At 43.8% G+C, this 27361-nt stretch overlaps 1 protein-coding gene across 1 annotated transcript; it reads right to left on the reverse strand.

Annotated features, from left to right (window-relative positions):
* Positions 1 to 427: 427 nt before the first annotated feature.
* On the reverse strand, positions 428 to 26415 carry LOC116938691 (transcription factor CP2-like). Its single transcript, XM_032946175.2, has 15 exons — positions 25602 to 26415; positions 22142 to 22293; positions 21106 to 21182; positions 20125 to 20230; positions 15962 to 16068; positions 11983 to 12135; positions 11102 to 11212; positions 10571 to 10668; positions 8899 to 8962; positions 8157 to 8268; positions 7505 to 7595; positions 6643 to 6692; positions 6309 to 6451; positions 2200 to 2251; positions 428 to 1631 (listed from the first exon to the last, which is right to left on the reverse strand). Exons 1-15 carry the CDS (start codon positions 25712 to 25714, stop codon positions 1594 to 1596), a joined length of 1467 nt encoding a protein of 488 aa, XP_032802066.1. The 5' UTR covers positions 25715 to 26415; the 3' UTR covers positions 428 to 1593.
* Positions 26416 to 27361: the final 946 nt, after the last annotated feature.

The following is a 27361-nucleotide window of genomic DNA, read 5'->3' on the forward strand; positions in this document are numbered from 1 at the left end:
TCCAGGATCCACCATACATCTCCAGGATCCACCATACATCTCCAGGATCCACCATACATCTCCAGGATCCACCTACCCTTGCCTCCAAAAGTTCTGGGTTGCCAGCATGCGTCACCACATCCCTTGGCATGTCAAGTCATATTCCATCTAGAGAATCCACAATCCTGCAGCCCAGCATCAACTTGGTTGAGTTACAGAACGTACCAGGCTGCATAAAAGATACCTTCACATGCCAAGCAACGGTCTCGTTTTGCATCTCTAGTTTGCATATCGCCACTGCTCGTCGACACTAAAGATGCCGTAACAAGGCCACTGCACTTCCGTCACGTCGAACCCTTAGTATGATCAGCAACATGACCTATGGTTGAACATGTAGACGTTGGAGATCAAATTCCCATCATGCTAAAGAAGGAGGCTGGAAATCGGGTAAAACATGCCTGCATTTATTTGCACACCAGACTTGCACTCATAACTTGAAAACAAAGGGCTGTTACGTCAAGTACACAGGGTTTGTTGTCGTGGTTGTGCATGAAATCAAGATGCAAGGTACAGGGCTTTTTAAGGGCTCTTCTCGGTATTTTAAACCCTCTAGAACAAATGTACCCACAGTACACAAGCTTAACCATCAATCAGACTGGGCAAAAGTCTGGAATGTTACAAAAGATAGTGCATTTAAACAGTATTTTATTGTGACGATTGTGTAGTCACTAACGTGGGTTTAAAAGAATACTCCTGATTCCCCTAAATGTGTTGCGGTTTAAGCAAAATGACATAATTAAGGCACTGATGATGTGGAATACCAGAACAATAACCATCATTGTGGTAACACATTGAAGGTTGTGCAGAATTTTAAAAAGGCATCGGGTATCTTCCCACACTCTCTCTCGAGGTGTATGCACAAAGAGTGAACAGTGAGACGTAGTATTAGCAAAGGGAAGACTTGAAATTACAAGTCCGACATGTGCCCCAACATAATCATAGCCATTGATCTTGTATTCCTCCAAATGCCCCCATTGTATCACTATGCTTACCAACCAAGGTGACCAAGGAAATAGGCTGAAATGTGGCAGAAGGCGTAAAAATAAAACATCCAAACATTCTTTCCGATGTATAGCCCCTCCTCCTTACCTCCTCCTTACCTCCTCACCCTCCCCTCCCTCCGTTCCCCCACCTAACCCTGATCTCCTATCCACCCTACACGAGTCGTTGTGTTCTGAACTTCATTTTATCCTGGCATGTGAGGTGTCACTCCACTCGATAGCACTTTGGAGCACTCTGCAAGGGGAAAAGCCAAGCGCGCTTCCAAGGAAGACGGGCGCAAGCTCGGACACATCAGAGGCTTGGCCTTCTCCACTGTGGAATGATTTTGTTTGACCTCTCGTGGCAGTGCACGCCTTTCACGGCTTCACGCGCTAAGTGTACGCATGGACGGATCTCTCTCTCTCTCTTCAGGGTGAGTACGGCGACTGAATGCTACAAAACTCGTCACTGCAGGACAATGGTTGCTTCTCTTGTCTCGCAGCCATGTGTCAGGAAGTCCCCCCCCCCACATGCCCCACCACCTGCTCCTCTTCATGCTGCAGCAGCACCTCCTCACTTCAACACGATGTGGTAGCCTTCATTGTTTTCAGCTGTGGAGAGACGCAACAGGAAGCCACCTCCGCAGCTATAAGTGTGTTCATGCAACGCACATGCATTTCCCGAGGCTGTAGAATTTCGTCCAACTGATTGGAAAATTGCTTTGCTCAAATCAATGCTGGTGAAAAGGCCTCCACTAGAGAAAGCCTGTCTAAAATGGTATTTGAAAGAGGCGGTTGTACCCACCTTACCACACACAGACCGCCAATAAAATGTGGTTGCACCCATTTATACTGATGGGTAGAGACAAAGGCAGGTGGGGTATAAGAATGTTCCTATTGCTTCAACCGTCGATGCCAGGAGAATGAACCAGCGGCCTAAGGACTGCAAGTTCAGTGCACCAACTCTGACAACACGGCATCATCTCTTACCCTTTACATACAATAGAAATTAAAATGCATCCAACTAGTACACATAACTTTTGATGCATCTATCACGAGCTTAAGAAGTGACTTGACTAGATCCATGGTTACAACCCCATACATGACCATGCACACACCATTTATTAAATAATACAAGACTGTAAAGCTTACCAACAAATGCTGATTAGACCATCCTTACCTTTCAGTGTGCTGATCACAAAACACGACTCTTCAGGAAAGTTGGCAATCATCTGTTTAAAAAAAAAGCAAATCATTTGATTAACAAGGTTGACATCACCATCATAGTGACTTAGGGGCACCCTTGCTGACACCTATGCATCGGAAAGAACAACCAAAAGCTTTAACTGAAGTTGTCACTGAATATGCAAGCAAAGCTGTAATTAAAGCAGCTCAATGCACCCGGAAAGTCAGGCCTTTGACAGGCGATGGTAAATAACACGATGACTAGAATAATGACAAATGACAGCGATCATGAAAGCCGATAATGAAGCATCGCGCATTGTAAGATATCCGCAAAAATGCTTCAATGAAATCTCAGTTCAAATGAAAAGGCCACGATACATGAGGAATATTTCAGGACAATTGTTGCTGGTAATCATCACCAGCAATAGTAGCTGCATCATTTTATATATTTCAAAAACGAGTTGCCCAAAATCCTCGTAGCAGGAAACAGTGATGGTGAATTCCAGTCAGATGAAAGTAATTGAGGTCACACGACTGCCCGAGGTTGCAGTTTGTAGCCCATAAACCGTTAAATCACACTTTGAACAAACTCGATTTTCATTGGCTATTAAGAACTCGTTAACTCTGCGCCATTGACATACCAAGTTGCCAAGGGTTCCTATAGTGAATGCATTTCTGTTGACAAATGCTGGCAACAAAAACCCCTTTAAAAATTCACAAGTGGATCATGGTCTTTTTCAATTATGTGCAAAAAGCTTGTTTGAATCATCATCCCTATCTCATGCATTGGTACAGAATGACCGACTCGGTTGTTAAGGTGAGATATATTGAATTTCGATTTAAAGCTTTCGTGACTGCAAGGATTCATCTTCTTTGGTTCTTTCGGTAAAGTCACGTAGTATGAGAATAAAATAATAAATTGATAAAATAAAATAACACAATAATATTCTCACGACGTTTCGGCCACAACACAAGCGGCCTTCATCAGGTGAAGGGACGAGACTGTCTGGAGGACAGCGCTGGAGTGAAAAAGCCACGCTCAGATCCCGACCTTTAAGCTGTGTGAGAAGAAACAAAGCGCCTTGACAAAGGAATTAGCATTGAATTTAGCATTGAAATGGCTGAGTGATTAGCTTGTGACTGGTCACAGAAATGGCTATGTTAAAGTTAAAGCATACACATCCGCAGAGGCACCCATTGACAAAGGAATTAGCATAGAATTTAGCATTGAAATAGCTAAGTTAAAGCATACACATCCGCAGAGGCACCCCGTAACAAAGGAATTAGCATAGAATTTAGCATTGAAATAGCTGAGTGATTAGCTTGTAACTGGTCACAGAAATAGCTATGTTAAAGTCAGAGCATACACATTCACAGAGGCACCTAGTACAAAAGATACACCCCTTCGTCCCATCGTCTCTACTATCAACTCCCCCACCTATAAACTGGCACGTTTTCTTGGTGATATACTGCGACCTTTCACTGGAAAAAACACCTCTGCAGTACTAAATTCTACTCACCTGGTATCGACAATCAAAGGCATTTCCCTGTCCCCAGACGACCTGCTTGTCAGTTTTGATGTGGTGTCCTTGTTCACCAAAGTCCCGGTACCTGACACCATCGCTATCATTGAAGACCTGGTTCATCAAGGACTGCATACTGATGTCCCCCCCCTGGTGAGACATTGCTTAACCAACACATACTTCACCTGGAATGGAACTTTCTACAAACAAACTGAGGACACCCCAATGGGCTCCCCCCCCATCTCCGGTTGTAGCTAACATATTCATGGAAAAATTTGAAACTGACACCATCCAGACAGCCACTCTACGCCCGACCTTATGAAAGAGGTACGTGGATGACACCTTTGTCATCTGGCCACATGGCCAGCCTGCTCTAGACCAATTCCGCGACCACATCAATTCCATACACCCAGCCATCAGATTTACCATGGAGGTCAAAAATAATGGCAAACTACCCTTTTTGGATGTCTTAATTAAAAGGAGACATGATGGTTCAATGAGCCACTCTGTCTACAGGAAAGCTACCCATACAGATGCTTACTTGAAACCGGATTCCCACCACCATCCATCCCAGAAGAATTCCCTCATCAAGACTCTATACCATAGAGCCCAATGCATTTCCGACCAGGAACACATTACCAGTGAACTCAAGCACGTACACCAGGCTCTCAGGGCTAATGGTTACTCCGACTACACAATCCGCAAAGCCATCACTCCAGTCATGAAGAAGGATCCTCTTGTGGAGCCACTCAAAACCATCACCTTACCCTACATTGCAGGGGTCACTATAAAGATCTCCAAAATCCTGAATAAACACAAGATCCAGGTCCGATTCAACACAGTACATAAAATCCGTGATCTAGTTCCATCTGTAAAAGATGCTATTCCAGACATACAGTACCCGGGCGTTTACAAACTAAAGTGCCTCTGTGGTAGTAGCTACATTGGAGAAACCAAACGACATATCTTGGACCGCATCCGCGAACATAAAGCAGACTTGAAACACGGTAGAACGAACTCCTCTGCCGTGGCAGATCACAGTTATAATTCAGTGGGCTCACATGACATTGACTTCTCCAAGACGGAGGTTCTTTGCAAACCAACCGGCTACCATGAGAGATTCGTTCATGAAGCCATTCACATATACAAGCACAGAGACAATTTCAACCGAGAAAATGGATTCTGGCTTAGTAACCATTGGAAAGATGTTTAAAACCATTTCCGTTCTTAATTAATTGTATTTTACGATGACCTTCAGACCGCAGCTCTTTCGCTGGCATTGACTCTTAATACCTCTCACACCACGGTTAATGGTATGGTTTACAACATGGAGTATAACAGCGCCTCGCAGCTGTCTCTCTCCCCCTCCTCTGTTCCGACCATGGATGAACTCGTCCGTCTGAACGGGGCCCGTAGCTATCCGTGTTGCTAAAGTTGAGGGTAAGAATCCACCCATTTTTTCGCCATATAGCATTGTGTTGGTAGCTTAGCTGATTGGAGAATATATAGAGTTTATTGATAACATTGAGGTAATTTATATTTTAGTTTTGTATTGTTTTTTATTGGTTCACTATATAGTATTCATTATATATTGTAGTGTATACCCAGTTACTGTGAATAGCTCAGATGTGTAGGCCTTGACTTCAACATAGCCATTTCTGTGACCAGTCACAAGCTAATCACTCAGTTATTTCAATGCTAAATTCGCCTAGTTATTTCAATGCTAAATTCTCCTGTTTGATTTGTACTAGGTGCCTCTGTGAATGTGTATGCTCTGACTTTAACATAGCTATTTCTGTGACCAGTCACAAGCTAATCACTCAGCTATTTCAATGCTAAATTCTATGCTAATTCCTTTGTCAAGGGGTGCCTCTGCAGATGTGTATGCTTTAACTTAGCTATTTCAATGCTAAATTCTATGCTAATTCCTTTGTCAAGGGGTGCCTCTGCGGATGTGTATGCTTTAACTTTAACATAGCCATTTCTGTGACCAGTCACAAGCTAATCACTCAGCCATTTCAATGCTAAATTCAATGCTAATTCCTTTGTCAAGGCGCTTTGTTTCTTCTCACACAGCTTAAAGGTCGCGATCTGAGCGTGGCTTTTTCACTCCAGCGCTGTCCTCCAGACAGTCTCATCCCTTCACCTGATGAAGGCCGCTTGTGTTGTGGCCGAAACGTCGTGAGAATATTGTGTTATTTTATTTTATCAATTCATTATTTTATTCTCATTCTACGTGACTTTACTGAAAGAACCAAAGAAGATGAGATATATTGATCGCTATAGTCATGAAAACTGTGCATAAGAATCGCATAAATGCGAACAGAACAGTTGAGGCAGAACAAGACGTAAAAAAACTAACTCGTACAAAACAAATTATTCGTAAAAATAATATTTTTTTTTTAATTGCCACGATTATTCAAATTGTACACCAATGATGTGAAAGAGCTCCTACAAAGCAGGAGTTAAACCTCGGTGGCCCAATGTGTGTTTAAAACGGTGTGCGTTTTTAACAGCGACTGGAACGCTGTACTCAGCTGACAGCTTCACCGCCATAGCAGACATTTGTCAGGTATCTCACCTCGTCGCTGACGATGACGTGGATGCCTGTGGGCCCCTGCCGGTAGATCTGGCTAATCTGGTGCGGGGAAATGTTGAAGAGCTGGGCAATTTTCTCCGACAGTTCCATCGCTGTCAACTCATCCAGGTATATTGCATGGTACACTGTGTGGAGAGCCACAGGGGAGAAACACGCAGCTCAACCCAATTCCAAACCATGCAGACTCCGCTCTCTCCCTTTAATGTAGCGTACTAATCGCAGGGTTACATTGGACATTAATTAGCAAGCAAAATCAGCCGGTGGTTCTACTTACGTTGACTGGTCCGTGGTATGGTAAGAGACCAGTTTTGCTTACCTTGCTGGGATTCTTGGCAGACATAGATGGTCATCCGAGGTCTTACAGCTCTGCAACACGAATCAACATACAAATGAGAAAAGTCTATGTTTGTCCCATGCATAAATGCAACTAAATTGTACTGAACCTAAAATAATGCGATCTCTAAGAGATGCAGCAGTGATTTATAGACAAATAATTGAGGGTAGTCCTGGAAAAAAATAGGATCATCCACAAAATCTCATCGTTGTCCAGGAAGGGTAGGATATGGTTGAGAGCATGCAGATTATAAGCACTCAATGAAGTTGGCTAAACATTCCAATATAGGGCGACAAAAATTGGGCAATTGTTGGCACAGCTTCTGGCTGCCTTTGCAATTGTCTGTGGTTTCCCGCACCTGTGTACATTTCAAAATCATGGATTTATTTTATTTCTTTATGGATAAAACAGCAAATTACTAAGTTAACTGTGCAAAAACCTAAGTGGATACAATACAATATAAACTATCAAAAGTGGATTACAACGGGTTACATTTGAAAAATATATGTGGCTCATCAACTTTTTCCAGGACACCCCTCAATTATGCACAGGAGTGAGTGGTGTGACAGTGGTTAGCATCCTGCACCACGAACGTGGTGACCTGAATGCGATTCCCGACTGCTGCTGACGTCAGCGGCAAGTGATATCGGATCAAGTCCTGGGTTGCGCTGAACAGGGTAGTGAGGTACGATCAAACAACCTCCACGATCAACATGGTGCGAGAGAGGCAATCATCCAGCAGCAGATAGAAAAAGAGCTGTAAATTGCTTTTTTATTATTTTCAAGCTCCAACGTGAATGGATGACAGTGACGAGTCCAGTGGAATGCCACTCTGCACACTCACTTTCCCTTGAGCGCGTTGAATAACCGAATCCCGTCTGCGGCTCCGCATATCTGAATAAGGTCATCACGCGTCAGCTTCAACAAGTCGGCCCCTGGGCAAGACAAGAGACAAGCAATGCTCAACATGTTCACGTCCGGAAAACAATACAGCTTGGGGTGATGCCACAACCGTGACTGCCTGCCTCTTCACCTGAAGAAGGCTACTTGTGTTGTGGCCGAAACGTCATGATAATTTTATTGTCTTATTTTTGTTTTATTGTTTTATTCTCATTCTACGTGACTTTACCGAAAGAACCAAGAAGAAGAATAATGTAACGATCAAAAAAACGTCGACCATTCACAAAAAGAAATCACTTGGTAAGTCATAACCGCAGCCCGAAGCGCGCAAATCTCGACGCTTGGACATGGTTCTTCTTGGACAGGATTAATGAGCAGGCTTCTTCTAAGTCACCGTACACAGCTAGGTCTACCCTTTTGAAATGGCAAGCAATGCGTCGATAGTATGTATGTTGAACTTCTTTCACACCGTACGTAGCAAACCGTGCTAATCGGAGGAGTGGGGGAAGGACAACAAAGTAAACACAAAAAGCAGTTCTTAAGAAATGAGTCCTCAATCTAGATTTAAATCTGGCAGTGGCTGCACACCCACTCACCGGAGAAGTTGCTCAGGAGCCTGCTGAACTGAGAAAATCGGTTCTGTAGCAGCCACTGGCTCGTCTCCTTAATTGTGGCATTGAACAACAGCCGCTGGGAAGAGCTGCATGGCTGAATGGGGAGCAGGAGGTGAGTGAGAGTAAATCAGTGTGGAGAGCAAATTAAAGGCATGGCAGCAATAAATAGAGATGTAGCAGCCCAGTGAGAGAAATCAATGAGACACATCAGGGCAAAAGCACTGTTCTCCAACAATGTCAAATATTAGGCTGTGACAAAGTGCTGTTATGAGTGTAAAATACAAATTAACATTCCAATTTTAGAAAAACCTAACAAAGTGACTAAAACACATTGTACCTAAAGACAAAATAAATCATTATTTATTTATCCAACAAAAACTTGCCAAGTCTCTGGACATTTTCCAAGATAGTCCTACATTGGGATTTTCGGTATTTTATATTGTGGGATAAAATCAGAATGCCCAAATGAAACCAGCCACACACATGCCAGAATAACACTCAAACGTGTGCAGCAAGTTGACGAACCAGAATTCTGTACTAGAGACTCCTGGCCATCTTGTGATGAAGCGGGATTTGGGAGTTTCAGACATCTATGTGATCCACGGACCCGTGCATCCAAAGCGGTGGATAACCAGGCGTGGGCTGCCACACGTGCACGATCATGAAATGTTTTCACATCAGTATAAAGCAACACAGCAGCACGAGGACCTCTTCATACACTTACATCCACGAGAGGAGGAGGGACAACCAACACTTGTTCCACTTGGTGCGTCGGTGAAGGCGAGTTACTAAGAGGAAACAAGCCCAACGGAACAATCAACACATACACTGTCCATAACACAACAGTGTAAGCCAACAGTCTTTGTAAACCATCTGGCTACCATGAGAGATTCGTTCATGAGGGCTATCCACATATACAAGCACAGAGACAATTTCAACCGAGAAGATGGATTCTGGCTTAGCAATAATTGGAAAGATTTGATAAACCATTTCAGGTCTTAATTGATTGTTCACGCTTACAGTGGCTTTCAGACAGCATAAATTAATTTTTCGTCTCCCCCCTCCTCTTTTCAGAACATAGATGGACTAGTCCTTCTAAATAAACTGCCAAATTGCTGCGCTTGGCGCTGACGTTTTTTAAAAATAAGTAAATACACCGCTGAAAAATAAATTAATTAATGCGAACCAACACACCTGATGACGACCGTTTGTGTTATGGTCGAAACGTCGTGAGAATGTTTTTATTGTTTTATATATATATTATTATTTTATTGTTTCCCTTCAACGTGACTTTACTGAAAGAGCTAAGAATATAACACAACAGTGCTCAAGATATTTGAAAATATTCGCAAGGTAAGTATAGTATGACGTCAAAGGAAACTAGAATACTTCTGCAATGGGTCAGACAAGGTGGGGTGATCATACTTTACTCGTGGTCAGTGTGGGTTGATGAGGTTACCTACCTGGCAAGGCAGCCACCCAATTTATAGCCTGTTCGGTCTTAATGGCTACAATAACTAAAGTAATGAAATGCTACACGATAATATTGTGCTTAACGTCATGTCATTTGGTTTAACATGTAGGCTTTCGCGACTAATATTATTCAAAATAAAGGTTTTTGGGTTAGATCGCGTGAGTAAAATGTGTCGTAACCCTCCACCACCACCCAACGCAGCCAGAAAGGTTTGTCACGTAAACAACGCGCCAATTAGTTACTACTTCAGCCCACCGGTGTTTTGGAGAGTAAATCCACAACATTTACAATTTTAATACGATGTTTCACTGGTAATTATATCCAGCGTCATCAGACAATTATCGTGTAGCATTTAATTAACAAAATGTTTACAGGCATGGTCATGCACAAGTCCACGATGGATGGAGATGATGTGGGGATGCCTTCATCCAGTCGAGAGTACATCGCGCTCAATGATGACCACCAATGTAAAAGTGGCTTAAACTCCCAAATAATCCAAATATATTGAACCTCGTTATTATCTCCCTGTTAATTGGACAAAACAATGGCAGATGATGATGGAGAATAAGCAGAGCTGAACTGTGTAATACAGAACATCACCTTTCTTTGCCTTTACAGCTGCAGTACACAAATACACAAGGGGATAGATGAGTTGGAAAGGGACTAAAAGCTGAGGAAAGCAAGCAGGGAGGGGAGAACCAGGATGAAGAGGAGAACTAGGACGAGGAAGAGCACGCAGTGAGAGGGGAAAGCTACAGGTAAAAAAAAAGGAGCGAGTCGAGATGAGGCTGCAGCGAGCTAGACAGGGAAAAGAGGATCACTGGGTTGGGGAAGGAAAAGTTGAGATGGGGCAAGGAAAGGGTGGGGGGGGTTTTTATAGGAGACTGGCAGCGGGGAAGGATGCAGCGAGTGGGTTCCTCACCTCTCCGTGACCGAGAAGGTGGTGGAGTGGGCGGGCGTGAAGGCTGGTGTGTCTGTCGGGCTAGAGCTGACGTAGCAGTTGTCAGGCCACGGCGAACACTGCACAGCAGATTCGCGTATTTAATTTCAATGCAATAAAATATAATTTTTACTCCATAATATACTACTGTGCAAATGTTAATAAATTGATCGGACTCAGTAAAAATTAATTGTAAAGAAATTGCTTAAGTTGTGGTAATTATATGAATACAACAAATGTTTCAAGTCATTTTGTCATACTAAGGAAAGACTGGTTCCTGCCATACAACTATGGTATTTCTACCACAGGCTTAGTACTGTCAGCAAAGATGGACGTCTCTATCGCTGATTGAGCAAGATAATACTAACTTGACACAATAACGAGGTAGCATAAAACACCACTCTTATTGGCATTCATGAATTGGTGAATGAAACTGCACTGAATAGCGGTGCTATGAATCAGTCCTGGAGATGACTCGAGGCACGCAAAAAACTCTGATGACACTGCAGTTACCTCCGCCAGGATGGTCGTATCGTAGGAGGGCTGGTATTTCTCCTTCTCGGGTGGGTTGCGTTTGTCCATCTTCTCTCTGTCCGTCTTTTGCTTTCGGTCTGCGCCTTTAGGCTACAAACAACACAACAGCACTGGGCATTCAACAGTGTTCCATTTGTTAATCATAATGTACTTTGACAGCTGAAACAAGCCAAGCAGAGAATTTCGGTCTGAAAAAAATCTTTCAAAGAATAGAATAATTTTTTTTTTATCTTTCATGACGAGTCTCCACGACTATTATGAACGAGGCATTCATCATCATTTACTGTTTATATTGCACCTCATGAAGTACATAGGAGTATTTGAGACAAGTGTCAAGTATGAAAATTACTGCAGATCAAATAAAGCCCAGCACCAGCCCAGAATCTTGGCCATGTTCCGATGCAGCATGGGGATTTGTGGACTTTACCCCTCCCACACTCCCTCTCCAACCGACCTTCTGCAGTGATTAGCATATCCATTGGTTAGATTAAACTATTTCAACCCCAAATAGTTTTAAGAATTTTATGAAGTGTGGTTTTTAGTGCCAAGGTGGCTTGGAAGTTCATCTGGGAGTCGCATCACAGTACATCTTGCTTCCACATTGACCATGTGACATCACGACTGGTTCTGAGGTCAACCAAGCTACAAACGTGCAACATGGGTAAAGCAGGGAACTCAGAGGCCAGAGTCTGCAATATAAAGTTTAGGCAGGCTGAGCTGCTGTGGGGGTCAAGAGCTCTTGGAGCCCGTCCTGGAGTGAGCATCGTGTCTGCACTCTTTCCTCCAGCTGTGGAAAACTAGGCATTAAAGTGCCAACGTGGCAACTGCTGGCATATCGCAGCAGTCTCTGGTGTACATACCTTGAACACTTTGACCTGGCAGCTGGCCGAGTGTAGGTGCTCCGTGTACTCCGCGTGTTCGTTCTGCTTGAAGGTGTCGAGCTGAATCCGGAATGGGACGCCTTTCTCCCCGCCGTGCTTGCGGGGGGTAAACTCCGTACTAATGCAGTGAACCTGGCACCGACACATTTAAACATTTAATCGCTCCCCTACACGCCAAATCCAGCATGCTCCAATGAGACGTTTGCAGGAAATTTCTACAGCACGTGGGTGAATGAATCACTGCAAATGTGCATGAGCTGTCCTATCCAATGCTGCAGATTTTTCACAAAAGCTGCACTCTTAATATTTACTCTTTGGTTCTTTCGGTAAAGTCACGTAGGTAGAAAAATAAAATAAAACAAAAAATAATATATCACGACGTTTCCATCACAACACAAGCGATCGTCCTCAGGCGGAAAAAAATAATCCAGCAGTGGAACTGCTGAACCAGCAAATAATCCAGTAGCAGTTCTACTGCTGCTGGATTATTTTTTACGCCTGAGGACGACCGCTTGTGTTGCAGTCGAAACGTCGTGATATATATTATTTGTTTCATTTTATATTTCTGCCTACGTGACTTTACCGAAAGAATAAAAGAGTATGGATTCCTGCAGTCACGAAAGCTTCAAATCACCCTTATTCTTGTCAAACTATTTAGCTCATCCAACTACAGGCAGTCCCCGGGTGACGGAAGACCCGACTTACGGAAATCCGACTTTACAGAAATGCTCCCATAAACCATGTCAAAATAAAGTGCAAATAGTGCAGCGCGGTGAGGTTGCGGATGAATCCCGCGGAGCGAGCGCTAAGGCAGGCCGCCTTACATGAGGCGTAAGCCCCACCGTCCACCGCCTTCACCAAACCAGAGCTTCACTAGGATTAAGGAAAATGGAATTCATCTTCTTTGGTTCTTTCGGTAAAGTCACGTAGAATGAGAATAAAATAATAAATTGATAAAATAAAAAAAACACAATAATATTCTCAAGACGTTTCGGCCACAACACAAGCGGCCTTCATCAGGTGAAGGGAGATACTCCAGCGCTGTCCTCCAGACAGTCTCGTCCCTTCACCAGATGAAGGCCGCTTGTGTTGTGGCCGAAACGTCGTGAGAATATTATTGTGTTATTTTATTTTATCAATTTATTATTTGATTCTCATTCTACGTGACTTTACCGAAAGAACCAAAGAAGATGAATCCTTGCAGTCACGAAAGCTTTAAATCGAAAATGGAATTGTTCGTAGTGTTACGTAATTATTTGCTTATTGTAACATGACATCGTTGTCTTCTGTACAGTACGTACGATGTGTGTTTGTGTGTGTGTGTGGGGAGCGGTAGTGTAGTGGTTAGCGCGCTGTATTATGAACCTGGCGACCCGGGTTACATTCCCGCTCACGGCCAACACCAGTGACGATTATCTGAACCGGTCCTGGGCATCCCCTAGGTCGACGCAGCCTCAAATGAGTACCTTGTGCGGTGGATAAAAACATTGCCACTGGGGAGACTAAGGCGGTCGGGCGTGGTGCTGGCCACCCACTCCCTTGTGTACCGTTCCGGCCTTCATAGGTGCTCGCTAACAGCACTTGCCCCTACAGTTTGTTAAGGCTATACGGGGGATCCTTGTCTTTAATCTTTGTGTAGACAAGCCTACTCCACCTTTGTGTGTGTACAGTGAGGGAAAAAAGTATTTGAACCCCTGCTGATTTTGTACGTTTGCCCACCGACAAAGAAATGATCAGTCGATAATTTTAATGGTAGGTTTATTTGAACAGTGACAGAATAACAACAACAAAATCCAGAAAAACGCATGTAAAAAATGTTATAAATTGAATTGCATTTTAATGAGGGAAATAAGTATTTGACCCCTCTGCAAAACATGACTTAGCACTTGGTGGCAAAACCCTTGTTGGCAATCAGAGGTCAGACGTTTGTTGTAGTTGGCCACCAGGTTTGCACACATCTCAGGAGGGATTTTGTCCCACTCCTCTTTGCAGATCTTCTCCAAGTCATTAAGGTTTAAAGGCTGACGTTTGGCAACTCGAACCTTCAGCTCCCTCCACAGATTTTCTATGGGATAAAGGTCTGGAGACTGGCTAGGCCACTCCAGGACCTTAATGTGCTTCTTCTTGAGCCACTCCATTGTTGCCTTGACCGTGTGTTTTGGGTCATTGTCATGCTGGAATACCCATCCACGACCCATTTTTAATGCCCTGGCTGAGGGAAGGAGGTTCTCACCCAAGATTTGACGGTACATGGCCCCTTCCATCGTCCCTTTGATACGGTGAAGTTGTCCTGTCCCCTTAGCAGAAAAACACTCCGAAAGCATGTTTCCACCTCCATGTTTGACGGTGGGGATGGTGTTCTTGGGGTCATAGGCAGCATTCCTCCCCCTCCAAACACGGCGAGTTGAGTTGATGCCAAAGAGCTCCATTTTGGTCTCATCTGACCACAACACTTTCACCCAGTTGTCCTCTGAATCATTCAGATGTTCATTGGCAAACTTCAGACGGGCATGTATATGTGCTTTCTTGAGCAGGGGGACCTTGTGGGCGCTGCAGGATTTCAGTCCTTCACGGTGTAGTGTGTTACCAATTGTTTTCTTGGTGACTATGGTCCCAGCTGCCTTGAGATCATTGACAAGATCCTCCCGTGTAGTTCTGGGCTGATTCCTCACTGTTCTCATGATCATTGCAACTCCACGAGGCGAGATCTTGCATGGAGCCCCAGGCCGAGGGAGATTGGCAGTTCTTTTGTGTTTCTTCCATTTGCGAAAAATCGCACCAACTGTTGTCACCTTCTCACCAAGCTGCTTGGTAATGGTCTTGTAGCCCATTCCAGCCTTGTGTAGGTTTACAATCTTGTCCCTGACATCCTTGGAGAGCTCTTTCGTCTTGGCCATGGTGGAGAGATTGGAATCTGATTGATTGATTCTGTGGACAGGTGTCTTTTATACAGGTAACAAGCTGAGATTAGGAGCACCCCCTTTAAGAGTGTGCTCCTAATCTCAGCTCGTTACCTGTATAAAAGACACCTGGGAGCCAGAAATCTCTCCGATTGAGAGGGGGTCAAATACTTATTTTCATCATTAAAATGCAAATCAATGTATAACATTTTTGGCGTGCGTTTTTCTGGATTTCGTTGTTGTTATTCTGTCTTTCATTGTTCAAATAAACCCACCATTAAAATTATAGACTGATCATTTCTTTGTCAGTGGGCAAACATACAAAATCAGCAGGGGATCAAACACTTTTTTCCCTCACTGTACGTGTGCATGTATGTATGTATGTGAAGTCTAGGCCTAGCCGAATGCATGGTAAACATTCGGAAGTGACTGCTTTCTGTTCCATTAGTTGAATTATGGGTAGTGTTAGGGTATATATTCGATGAAATGAAAGAATCATAGAAAGTGCAGAGCACATGTACAGCAATGGGATACGATACAGGTCGCGATAGAAAACGGACGACAGGACGAGGAAACGGTAGGGGAGGCACAACTATTTCCGGCTATGGGATTTTATCTTCATATTAGGGGAAAATTGTTCCGTTTCCATCATCGAGAAAATTCGGGTTACGGATATTTCTCGGAAACCTAACCCTTCCGTAACCCAGGGACTGCCTGCAAGTTAATTGATATAATGATAAATTCCAGTCAACTGTTTTGCTGTTCACAATGCACCTGGTCTTTTGAATCAAATTTTGCATTTGTCATAAGCTTCACACCACATGTGCAGCATGTGCGCTGTCAGACAGTGATTACAGGACAGAGTGGAAATAGTGCATAAATAAATACATCCATGCAAGGCCACCAATTTAAGCAGTGGAAGAAAATTTTGCATCATCAAAACAGAAGGGTTTTGCACGGGCCCCCTTCAGTTGTACACCAATCCTCCAGCCAGTGTTTACCTAACCCGCAGCAAACACGGAAATTTGCTTTCGCTAAGCAAGCAGTGCACGTCATACCTGAATGAAAGCCGACGTGCGTTTGGAGGGCTCCCAAAGGAACTCGATGGTGTTCAGCTGGGAGGGGTTTGTCCGCGGGTCAATGATGCCCACTGACAGCGGGACGTCTGCACGCAGTGTCCACCCCACATGGCGCAAACGCATAAGCTCCCTCATGAAGCACACAAGATGGTCGCACATTCGTTTTATGTAATAAAGCAAGTGGCTTTATCCTGCAGATTTCTGTCACAGTTGCCAGGTTTCCAATTCACTTTGTTGTTGACATTAGAACTATTTTTTTGGGGGGGGTTAAATCAACAGAATGGATAAAAATGTATATACATCCTTCGAAAAAAAGATACTAGCCATACTACCCTACCCATACTACCCGTAACCAGAATAACATGTACGCATCATTTATATATACTTTAATAAGCGCATTTATTATGCAATTAATAACAATTAAATAAGCTACACATAAGACATTCCATCCAATAAGATAGACCTACATATGCAGCTCAGCGTGGAATTAATCACAAATGAAAATATTAAACATTTACCCGTTTATAGAACATCAATATTTCATACTGCCTTCTGACTAATTCCCCTTTGATGAGTGTCCTAAAAAAACACGTAATAGCCCACATATACTATAGGAATAGGTTTTACCCTTTTAACTGGCACAAAAACTGACACCTTTATTCAAGGCATCATGTTTGCAATAACCACAACACAAGCAGTCAAAATGCAAACAAAAAAGACAACTCTGATAATATGCACTGTCCTTGAATTTGATTGGTCCACACCCGAGACAGCTTTTCTTCGAGCCTAGTCTCCATTGGTGTTGGACCAGAAGACGCCAAAAGGCGTACAACTCAAAAACAGCGCACTATCAGAGTATTGAGGGCTCGGGGTGAGCATTTACATTATGAGACCTCCTTTGCCAGAAACAAGATATAGGATAAGGTTTTACCCTTTTAACTGGCACAAAAACTGACACCTTTATTCAAGGCATCATTATCAGAGTTGTCTTTTTTGTTTGCATTTTGACTGCTTGTGTTGTGGTTATTGCAAACATGATGCCTTGAATAAAGGTGTCAGTTTTTTTGTGCCAGTTAAAAAGGGTAAAACCTATTCCTATATCTTGTTTCTGGCAAAGGAGGTCTCATAATGAAAAAACCCACATATACTGTTAAGATAACCCATGATAGCTTCACTCCAACCATTTACAAACCACCTTTGACAGTTTCCACTGTTTAATTTCCCCACAGACGACCACACAAGGAACTTAACAATTCACTTTTTTCATCCATTTCATCTGACAACTGCCAATAGAAGCCTACATTGTGACCATGCCATGTTGTGGATTATCAAGTTATTCCAGGATACCCCGCAATCACTAAGATTATAGGAATAGACATACAAAACAAATATACAACATGCATCAGCTAATTAACAATGAACAGAGGACACAATTTGATCTACTGGTAGATGGTGAAGCTTGGTCAATGCAATCTATAAAGTGTGTTTCTTTTTACACTTAAGCGCCTGTTTTTTTTACAGACATGGAAAAGTATTTTACAAGAGTGTAATGTGTCTATTATTTGTTACAGGAAAGTACTCTGTGTTCTATCCATGTGAAGTAAATTTCTCACACGTTAACAATAAAACTGTAAAAAGGTATTTTACAGTGAAAATAACTTTCAGCTGCAATGCCAACAAAATTCATGCAATAGACTTTTTTTACTATGATGCATTGATTGAAATATATTCTTAAGCTGCAAATAGCTACTTCAATTGTACATCCCAGAATCAATAACTTACAATGTATGTAATCTATCGGCAAATTATATGCTAATTTTACAATCAGGCTTAAGGCGCAAACCAAAAAGTATAAACGAGATGAAACAATTCTAAATGCAAATGAGATATTCAACATGAGACAATATTTTGAATCAGACTGTGATCTAGGATGATAGTTCGGGACATTTCTGAGGGGTGTAATCGTTATGCCTACTTTTTAAAGTGTGGTCCCAAAAGGCCAGCCTGGAAGGGCTCAAGGATGAATTAAAATTGTATGTGGGCAGTTAATTTGTCCATTCACTACTGGATGAGGGCCTCCCCATGCCGTGCTGATCGCAAAATTATTTTAGAATATTTGCAGTCACTACTGGTAAGTGCTAGTGCCATGACCTACTCTGGCATTAAAGTCACCAAAATAAGATGACTCAATCCATGATGCTAATTTTAGAAAACAACAGGGACACAGTCTAAGAAGCCATATGACACATCAGCATTGTCTGGACCCCTCCACTGATGTTCATCTTTGGTGGGGGTGTAAACCACCACTCAACATAATTTCTTGCTTCTGATCATGTGGAAGCAATCCCACAATATTCTTTGGGTCTTTCGGTAAAGTCACGTAGATAGGTTCAAAGAAAATAACATTATTTTGTCTGCAGGAATATGAATTCCTGCAGTCACGAAAGCTTTAAGTCAAAATCCCACAATAGCTTGGTACTTAGGGCTTTCCAAATCTCACTGTCATACTCCCACACCTTAATTATTTTATTCAAAAGAGCCACTCCCAGTCTGTTTTACAGTAACCTGGGCCAAGTCGAGGACTATCCATCCACAATCAGTCCATAAGACCTGCGTTCAAGAGGTTCAGGTGATACCAGTCCACATTCTAAGAGACGAATGGAAGCTTCTATTCTCCCAAGCTCCAGCAAGCGGTCAGATATGTCATGTGGCCAGCCACAGTGATCTGTTTTTTTGGAGGAACCCCGAGTCAGGAGGTTCATTAACCTGGCTACACCATATGGACAGAAGATGTCAGAGATGCCTCTCCTCTTGGGACCTCCAGTACAATCTTTACGTTTTCTCCTTGTTTTTTGATAAAGGCGGAGAAGTTTCCAGCTCTATAGGCCAGTGGTAGCACTCAGCACACCATGGGAATAAATAGCGATAAGCATTGGCCTTTCATCCGTTTAACTGGAAGGCATGAGCCAGTTCAGCTCAATAACAATTGTAATAGGCTAATAAGACTTACGTGCAGCCCATGGGCCCCTATAAACGTACATGCTGTTCCGACTTTGGTGCATCCAGACAACATTATGAGTGCATGCCACGTCTAAGAAAAAAATTCTGCTGGACGATTTACTCATGAAACAGCAAATGTGGGCTCATGTCCTTGCCACCAGGACATACCATGGAGGTTACCTGGCAACTAATCATTAGCTTGTCATCATAAGATGCACCTGCCAAGCTTCCACTGCAGTGGAGGGAACCCACCGAGGACCCCATTTAAACCTAAAATAACCTGGTCTCAGTTGGATTATGAAAGTTGCAAGTTAATTTTTATCACTGATTCCAGTTGGGGTTGGCAACGTTCTTCCCCTCTTATCTATGCTTGTGAAACATGGACCCCTTTTAGGAAAACATGTACTTGCTTTAAACATTCAGGCTGGCCTACCTATGATTCATCCTGGGTTCAACCAAACAATATTTTGAGAAAATTACAGATCCTTGAGCTCCTCCGGCAAGCTATTCTGCGTTGGCTGGATCATGCAGCCGCATGCCCAGCCACCGCAGCATAGAGGGAGATAAATGGCTATGGCACAGGCTAGAAAAGAGATGGGCTTATGTGGTATGGGGAGATTTGGAGCTGATTGGACTTGCCAATGACTACGAGTTGTGTCAAGCTCGACTTGTGGAGGAGGTTCACGAAGGACGCTTATAGGCAGTTGGAGGCAAGTCACCCTCCAACAACAACAAAGAGAAAAGGAACAAAGCTTCAAAGAGCAGTGCTGGGTGGCTAAAGCACAGAAAGTTGGCAGAGTGGGGAGCACAGGTGAAGCACACAGGTGGCGCATCTGCCAGCCATCTCAGTCAAGTCAACCTATGACTTGGCATAGAGCCTCCAACACTTCACATGGCCTCAAAGTGCATCTAGCTTTGCACAGGCGCTATTCTGACATCACTGCCACAGTGGAAAATGGTGGCTGTTGTTGTTGCTGTGAATTTGGGTTGAAGGCAGGGAGCACAGACCGTCAAACAATTTCCATTGTTATTATGTTATTAACGTGTAATTCTTTCCAATCACAATGTGGTTTTCATTTCAGTTATCAATACTCCTGAAATTGTCAATGTAGAATTGACCCTAGGTTTGCGCTCGTTCTCACCGAGGTCAAGCAGGCGGTCTCCTGGACGGCTCCACTTCCAGCCCTCAAGCTGCTGGTGCTCCATGTATTGCAGTCTTCGGTCATGGAAGACCACGCGGATTATGCTCTGTTCAGTCACGGTACCAACAAGGTTACAAATGCGTACATACACGCACATGCACCAACACATGCAACATTTTAAAGCAAGGCGTTGTGCAATGTTATGCCAACTAGAATCAAACAATCAATGTTGATTTCAGAACTTAAAATATTATAATACACAGCACGTGCTCCGTCTTCTTCATCAGCATAAGTCTTCTTTGAAACTGGTCTAAATACAATCCTTTAAATAAAACTATCTTTGTTGGTTGCACATCACTGGGGAGTTAAATAAACAATAATATCCATAGAGTCCATCAAAGTGATTTCTTGCCTAAATTAGCATTGAGGTGGTGCACATCTCTTGTTTACAGCTGAGCCAGTGATGCACCTTTCACATTCCTATTATGGGGGTGAGTCTATCCAAATTATAATCATTGGTGACCTCCCCACTAAGTGTTTCTTCGTTTATCGACACAAGATGGATAATGGGTTGAATCAACCCCTCAACTAATATTTGAACTCTTGACTTTCCAATTAATTGCCATCATTCAATCTACATGGGTGATAAAATATACGTACAAATGTGACATTATTTTGAGATCATATGTTTAAAAGACAGCGATGAGCATTTATGGTGTCACCTTTGTTAAACGTGAATGCAGCTCAGGTGACTTATCTGCTAATCGATAGTATTTTCGCATACAAGCCTGGAAAATAGAACCCTTTCTATGGAACAAAAATCAACTGTGAAACACGATGAGAACTTTGTCTTAACAAAGTCGAAGCTTAAAACAGAGTGTAAAGAAAGGTTACTGTCTTTAGAATCCCATATTCTAAACCATCTATTCACCATGGGAAACTGCATACACTTACACGTTACAAAAAACATGCAAATCTTACCTTAACAAACTTGCCATTTATTTCTGGATACTCCCCCACTTTTCTGTTATCCAGCATGCGTATCTCATAAGACTGGCCTGTTGCGGGGAACACGTTTCAACATACCAAAGTGAGCTATTGCATACACCATCCTGATTGATGACTCCACATCTTGGGCTGTTCACTTCTATCCAAAGTGATCTGGACTTAACTGGATATTTCCTGATGTGCATACCTAAAGTTTATTAAACTTGTTACATGCAAGATAGCCATCAGATGTCAGGGTGTCCTTTTTCAAACTATATGCCAGTTAAGAACCAATGCCTCAAACTAGTTTATGCGGAGGATTATGAGTCTTAAAAGAACCACTAAGAAACTGTGCAAGAACCTGGTTGATTCATATTTTAATTCTTACGGATAGTATACAGAATGGACTCGTGTGAACACATTTTTAAGACGTTGTAAATTTTATGTACGGGGCCTATGGTTTCCTAAGCGGTAATAACTGACATGCAATGATGGTCGTCAGATGACCAATGCCAAACAAGACCCACACGACTATACAATTACGAATAGAAAGTGTATTTCGTGCAATTTAACACCTTATAAAGTATCACGTAAATGTTTAATAACTCGACTTAGAAACGGAATATTTAATGTGTAACAGAGTCATACTGAATTGCTTAAAGAAACAACACAAACATTTATTAGAGTGTAGTCGTGTACCTAGCCTGTATGATCCAGATGTGTTAGTTGAATCTAAAGCTTCATGAAGACTTTTAAATAATGAAGCGTGTCATTTTGTCAATATAGTGACGTCACTGTGACATTAATGCCATACATTTTAACAAATGCTTTGAGATTAATATAGTACTATGATAGAGTGGCTGCCAATCGTTTGTAAGTCTTTACTTTAATAAGCCAAGGTCCATACTCATGTCAGACAGCCCCGAACATGTGGCATGGGGGAGTTAAAACAGGAGATATTTGTTTTTTTTTAAGTCAATTCTTCCTTTAAGCATTATCGTGCTTGGTGGTTATGGGATGTGCCAGTTACCTTGATTGAGGTAGGTTAGCGTTTCATCATGCAACTTGACGGCAGGGGATGTGGCAGCACACAGCACGTACTGGAATGGGGGTGGCTTGGAGTCGACCTCATTTGAAAGAGTCGAGTCCTCTTGTTTGAAGATAGGAAGTGCCAGCACATCACTACACAGAAAAAAGCCATGGTTATGACAAGTATTCATGAAACAAATATGGTAGGTGCACAGCAGCACAGAAAATACTGAACACCAATGAACCCTTTGAACACGTGACATTTAAGTGCAACTTGTATTGGTCTGGTTAATAAGGATTATGGTAATGGGACACAATGTGAAGCAACTTCATTCTTTTCATCTTGTGTGCGGTTGTGGAGATTTCATCAGGTGGACGATGAAGCTGAACCTGGGTTACAGGCAATAAAGCGAAACGAGACCTGCTAGCTTGCATGCCACCTTTTAATGCTGATACTATACAAATGCAGATATCTTTTGTCGAATACGCAGAAAAAGGCAAGTCATACTTTTCAAATTGGAAATAGTATATTCAACGTTTTGGTTTAACAAAAGGACTTAAACAAATATTTACTCTAAATCTATTTGCAAACATATATGGGGTTATAGGTGTTTTTAAACCCGATTGGTAAGATATGTCTCAAAAACTTTTCAAGGACATCCCGGCAGCCAAAGGCCACATTCCCGCCAACCCTGTTGAGATTGTATCATCCGAGTGTCGGTCAGGACAACAAAACCTTGCGGCCGACATCAGCTTAAACACGACAGAACAATCCCGCATAACAAAGCAATAACTATATATTCTTGGTTCTTTACCGAACGAACCAAGAATATTAATCCCTGCAGTCACGAAAGCTTTAAATCAAAGCAATAACTCTCAGAATTTGACAAGTAATCTCATTTAAGATGTAATGTATACGTGGAAGAGCGGTGGTGCCGTGGCTAGCATACGGTGGTTTGAACCCAGTGACCCGAGTATAATTCTCAACCATGACCAACATTATTGGTGAGTAATATCCGAATTGGTTCTAGGCTCTCTCTTCACACCGCAGTGACCGGAGTGAAGCATGATCAAACACGGTGTTCCTTATTTCAACAGTGGATTGACAAATGCCAGTACGTTAAGAATATCTACGCATTGGCCACAAACATCAACTGTATTATCTTAACTAATTGTCGGTTTAAAATGCTCTGCAGCATCTCCTGCGACATGTATTTATAGTGCATTTTTTTAAATATATAACCATTGATGGGATAAAATGAAGAATCAGTTTCCAACATTGTTTTTACCACTACACAAGCGTCTTTAATTAAACGTTAATCCACATGAAACTCGTGCAGGTATCTCAATTAAATCTAATCTATGGCTATATGTTCGGTAGCAGCTCCTGGCCATTTGTGTATCACTTGCTAAGCGCTGCTGCATGTCCTCCCAGAGCTGTACAGGTTTTTCCAGAGCCCTCTACATAAGAGGCACCGCGTGTACCCCACGCTCTGCTGCCTGTTACGGATGAGTGATGAAACTAATCTTACGTCTGTAGATCGCATTTCATGCTGAAAATATCCAGTCTCACGCCAGAGTAATTACCAATTGCATATTACATACTGCAACCCAAATACTCAAGAGGGCAATATGCAGACGTCTAAAATGTCATGAAATTGTGGGAACACACGAAATGTATGGCCATTTTTTTGAAGTTGTGTGTCATAGTATTGGATAAGAACTGCAGTTGATAAAAAAGCATTACTTTTATCAGTGATTGTTACAAAATTAACACCCATCAAGTCATTTAGTAAATAAATTAGACATCTGCAGTCAGATAAATCTCACTTTAGACAAAAGCTGAAGTATACGTTTGAGTAGACTTCACGCCGTCGTGTATAAAAGTGCTTTAGGTGAACTTAGCCCTGTCACGTGTGCTTAAGAGACTCAACTGCCAACTTTCCGTCACTAATTTTAGTTTTTAATATCCAGAGTTTTCTGGCATATCATTTGTTTTACTGCAAGTGCTGATGAGGCAGGGGATGCTGTACGTGTTTTTATCTGAACAAAGGCAATTATCCCCCACCACTGAAGCTGGCCATGGGAAGGGAGGCCTCATGCCTGACCCTGCTCCCTATAAATGGCCTCAGGGTACGGGGACACAACTAGGTGAGGGCGAAGGGACTGGTCGGTCTTCACGGGCCTAGTAGCACAAAAACAAAAAACACACCCAATCACAAGCCTAACACACAATATCCAGTCGTGCCACTAATCATACTGCCACAATACCAACTAAAACACCTAACAAGACGCAGCCACACACTCAAATAACATTTAAACAAGAATAATCATCCAAGTACAATGAGAGCAAACCGGGCACTCTTTCCAGGTGTTAAATCAAAGTCTCAATCTTTCCATCTCCTGCACATGCACAACCACATTTATATAACAGTTTTCACCATGTACATACACCAAATCCAACCACCGAACCAAATATCCCCCCCTCCCCCATTACACCACAAAAGCCATAGTCTGGCCACAAATCCACACAAATCAAATAACCACAACGGCCAAACAAGCATAGCAAAACGCAACTCTGCAACCACCATCACACACCCACAGACACATACATCAACACCGCACCACCATCTTACAAACCCAACCACACACAATAACCACACACGGGAAAGAAACGAGGGAGGGCCGCCTTGGCACTGTGCATTCCACATAAACACCAAGATAGAAGAAGCGATGGCCAACATATCCTTTATGCTATGCAGGCGTCTTGATGTAGGACTGGTAAATGTTTAATGGTTGGGATGTGGAAGCAGGCTATCGCTGGATTCATCTAAGTTCTACTGCTGGTGCTGGATATCTATTCTAAGGTACTGTAACGGGGCAGCCTCTCTGGCTACACGTGTTGAATGAAGACACTTCCATCTTGGCGTCTCTCGCTTCTCTTCCAACCCAAGAATGACCAACATGGTACCGTGCGACACACACACACAACACTGCGGTGACACCATGCGTCTTGCATCACTTGCGTGCAATTGCTACTGCAGTTTCTAAACCCGTTACTCCAGTGACACAAACGAGGAAGAAATGCACCAGCCCAACAAACGCAGAATACGACTCAAAAAACACATCGCGTCAACTTACAACTTCCGACACCCACAACATACACACACATCCAGCCACCAATCAGCAAACGCGCGAGAAACTAAAACAAGACGTCAATTTGGACGTAATTAAACACAAAACGACACGGGGAGGACAGCCTACATTCACCTACTCGTGTAGTGTACACGTAAGAGGAAGAGAGACAGAGGGGGATGCGACCGGCACGGCAACACAACCAATGGCTACTACTACTGTATTATGTAAGATGAGACAAAGCTTCCAGACAACAAAGGGCCTCTCACACACACACACAGGGACACACACACATGGAGACAAGACTGGGCTCTCTGTGTGAGCACCTCATGCTGTATGCGCCGGCCCCGAGCTCTTGTCCGATGCCCGAGAGACTGGCGTCGAAGTCATGAACCAGGCCCGACTCATCGGGGTCATCCAGCTTGAGTGACCACGACATGGCCACGGTGGATGGTGAGGAACGAATGTCGGGAGGGAGGTTGGTGTGAAGACGGCGAGCTGTCAAGGAAGTGCAGTATTGTGCTGCACCCGACTGCACCGCAGTAACACTGCGATCTAGTAGGTGGAGGTTCCACCACCAACTATATCAGCTACGAGAGGTCCAAACCTGGCAGGACTTTCACCACCGGGTCCAAACTAACGAGGTCCAGGAGCAGCAGCAGCAGTAGGACCACCACAAGATCCAACAACCACTACCACCACCACCAGGAGATCCAGCAGCAGCAGCAGGACCACCGCCAAGTAAGGTCCACCAGCAGCACCTTCAACCAACCAGGTCCAAAAGGAACCCCGGTCCTCCACCACCACCACTTTCACCACCACCACCACCCCGTCCGTCCGGGGGGAGCCTCTGAGCGACCTGGGGTCGACCACGAGCGTGAACCCCTAGGCGTTCGCCAAACGCGCCATGGCTGCGTCGTTAAGAGCAGACCGGGTGTGTGTGTGAAGAAGAAGAAGAGACGATGAGATGAAAGGAGGAGCTGATGATGAGATGTTGAGAGATGATGATGATGGGGGTGAGGTGAGGGGAGGGCAGCAGCGGAGGCCGCGCCGCCCGGGAGCGGAGCTGCCCGAGCTCCGGGCGATCGCGTTTCCCGGCGCCGACTAGGCGGAGCCGCGTCCCCTTTCCCTCTGCTGCTGCTCCTCCTCCTCCTCCCCCCCCCCATCGGCCTCGTCATCTCCGTCGTCACGGCTCCTACCGGAGCCATTGGGGTGTGGGGGGCGGGTGGAGCGGCGCTCCCGGTCGTGACGACGGCTCGCCGGGGATGCGGTCGTGGAGGAGGGAGGCTGCGTCGCGGACATCTTGCGTAGGGGGAAGTTGGAGCCGCGACAATGCAAAATGAACGTTGCGAGGTGGAGGGTGGTGGGGCATTGGGCACCAATAGCCCCGCCGTTCGCCACCAAGTGACGGCGACGTCCCCACGTTGCCAGTGCCAGGCTGGGTGCACTTTGTGGCCGCGCGTGAAGTTGTCGAAGGCTCGCTGAGAAGGAGGTCTCGGGACAGACCCAGCAGGTGCCATGGGTTGGCTGGCTGAGATGACCGTGGCATCATGCACCACCGGCTGTGCCCCCTACTGTGCCAACGTTGGCTGTGTTTTATCCGCCCGGCGCTCCGCTCGTTGTTGTGAGCGTCGTTCATCTGCCCTCCGTTGTTGCTGGAGGGCGACTGCCTCCAGCTGCCCAGAAGCAGCATCGTCCTTCACGAGCCTTCTCCATAGAGCACACACACACACTGAGCACACACACCACGAGTTTTAATGTGTTGCGACGTTAATTTGCCCCGAGCTTTGACTAATGGATAGACATAAGACTCGTAAATGATTAATTGAGGAGTTTGTTTTACTTCGGGGCCACTTGTTAATTCTGTTTCACGCAGAATTCATGATCACCATAGAGCGAGAGCGGAACATTCGAGACGAAGCAGGCTTTTCTTTGAATTTCGTGGCTAGATGCCACAGAAGGGGCCTTGAATGTGGGAGACACCTCCGTCGTTTGCAAAATAGTACGATAATAATGATGTATCAGTGTTGTCCACTGTGCAAAACAAAAGTCTCTTTTACACCATAGCCAGCCTTAGCTGGCTAAG

This window comes from Petromyzon marinus, chromosome 4 (assembly GCF_048934315.1).
Source record: "Petromyzon marinus isolate PM22_M1 ecotype Great Lakes invasive population chromosome 4, UKy_Petmar_22M1.pri1.0, whole genome shotgun sequence".
NCBI lineage: Eukaryota > Metazoa > Chordata > Hyperoartia > Petromyzontiformes > Petromyzontidae > Petromyzon > Petromyzon marinus.

Bases quoted from the DNA above. Each gene is read 5' to 3' on its own strand.
- LOC116938691 (XM_032946175.2), bottom strand. From the start codon at position 25,714: ATGTCGTGGTCACTCAAGCTGGATGACCCCGATGAGTCGGGCCTGGTT. The intron at 20,231-21,105 runs GTAAGATTTGCA...GTGACTGAACAG, and splicing joins TAAATGGCAAGTTTGTTAAG to AGCATAATCCGCGTGGTCTT. The intron at 12,136-15,961 runs GTATGACGTGCA...TGTCGGTGCCAG, and splicing joins GCACGTCGGCTTTCATTCAG to GTTCACTGCATTAGTACGGA.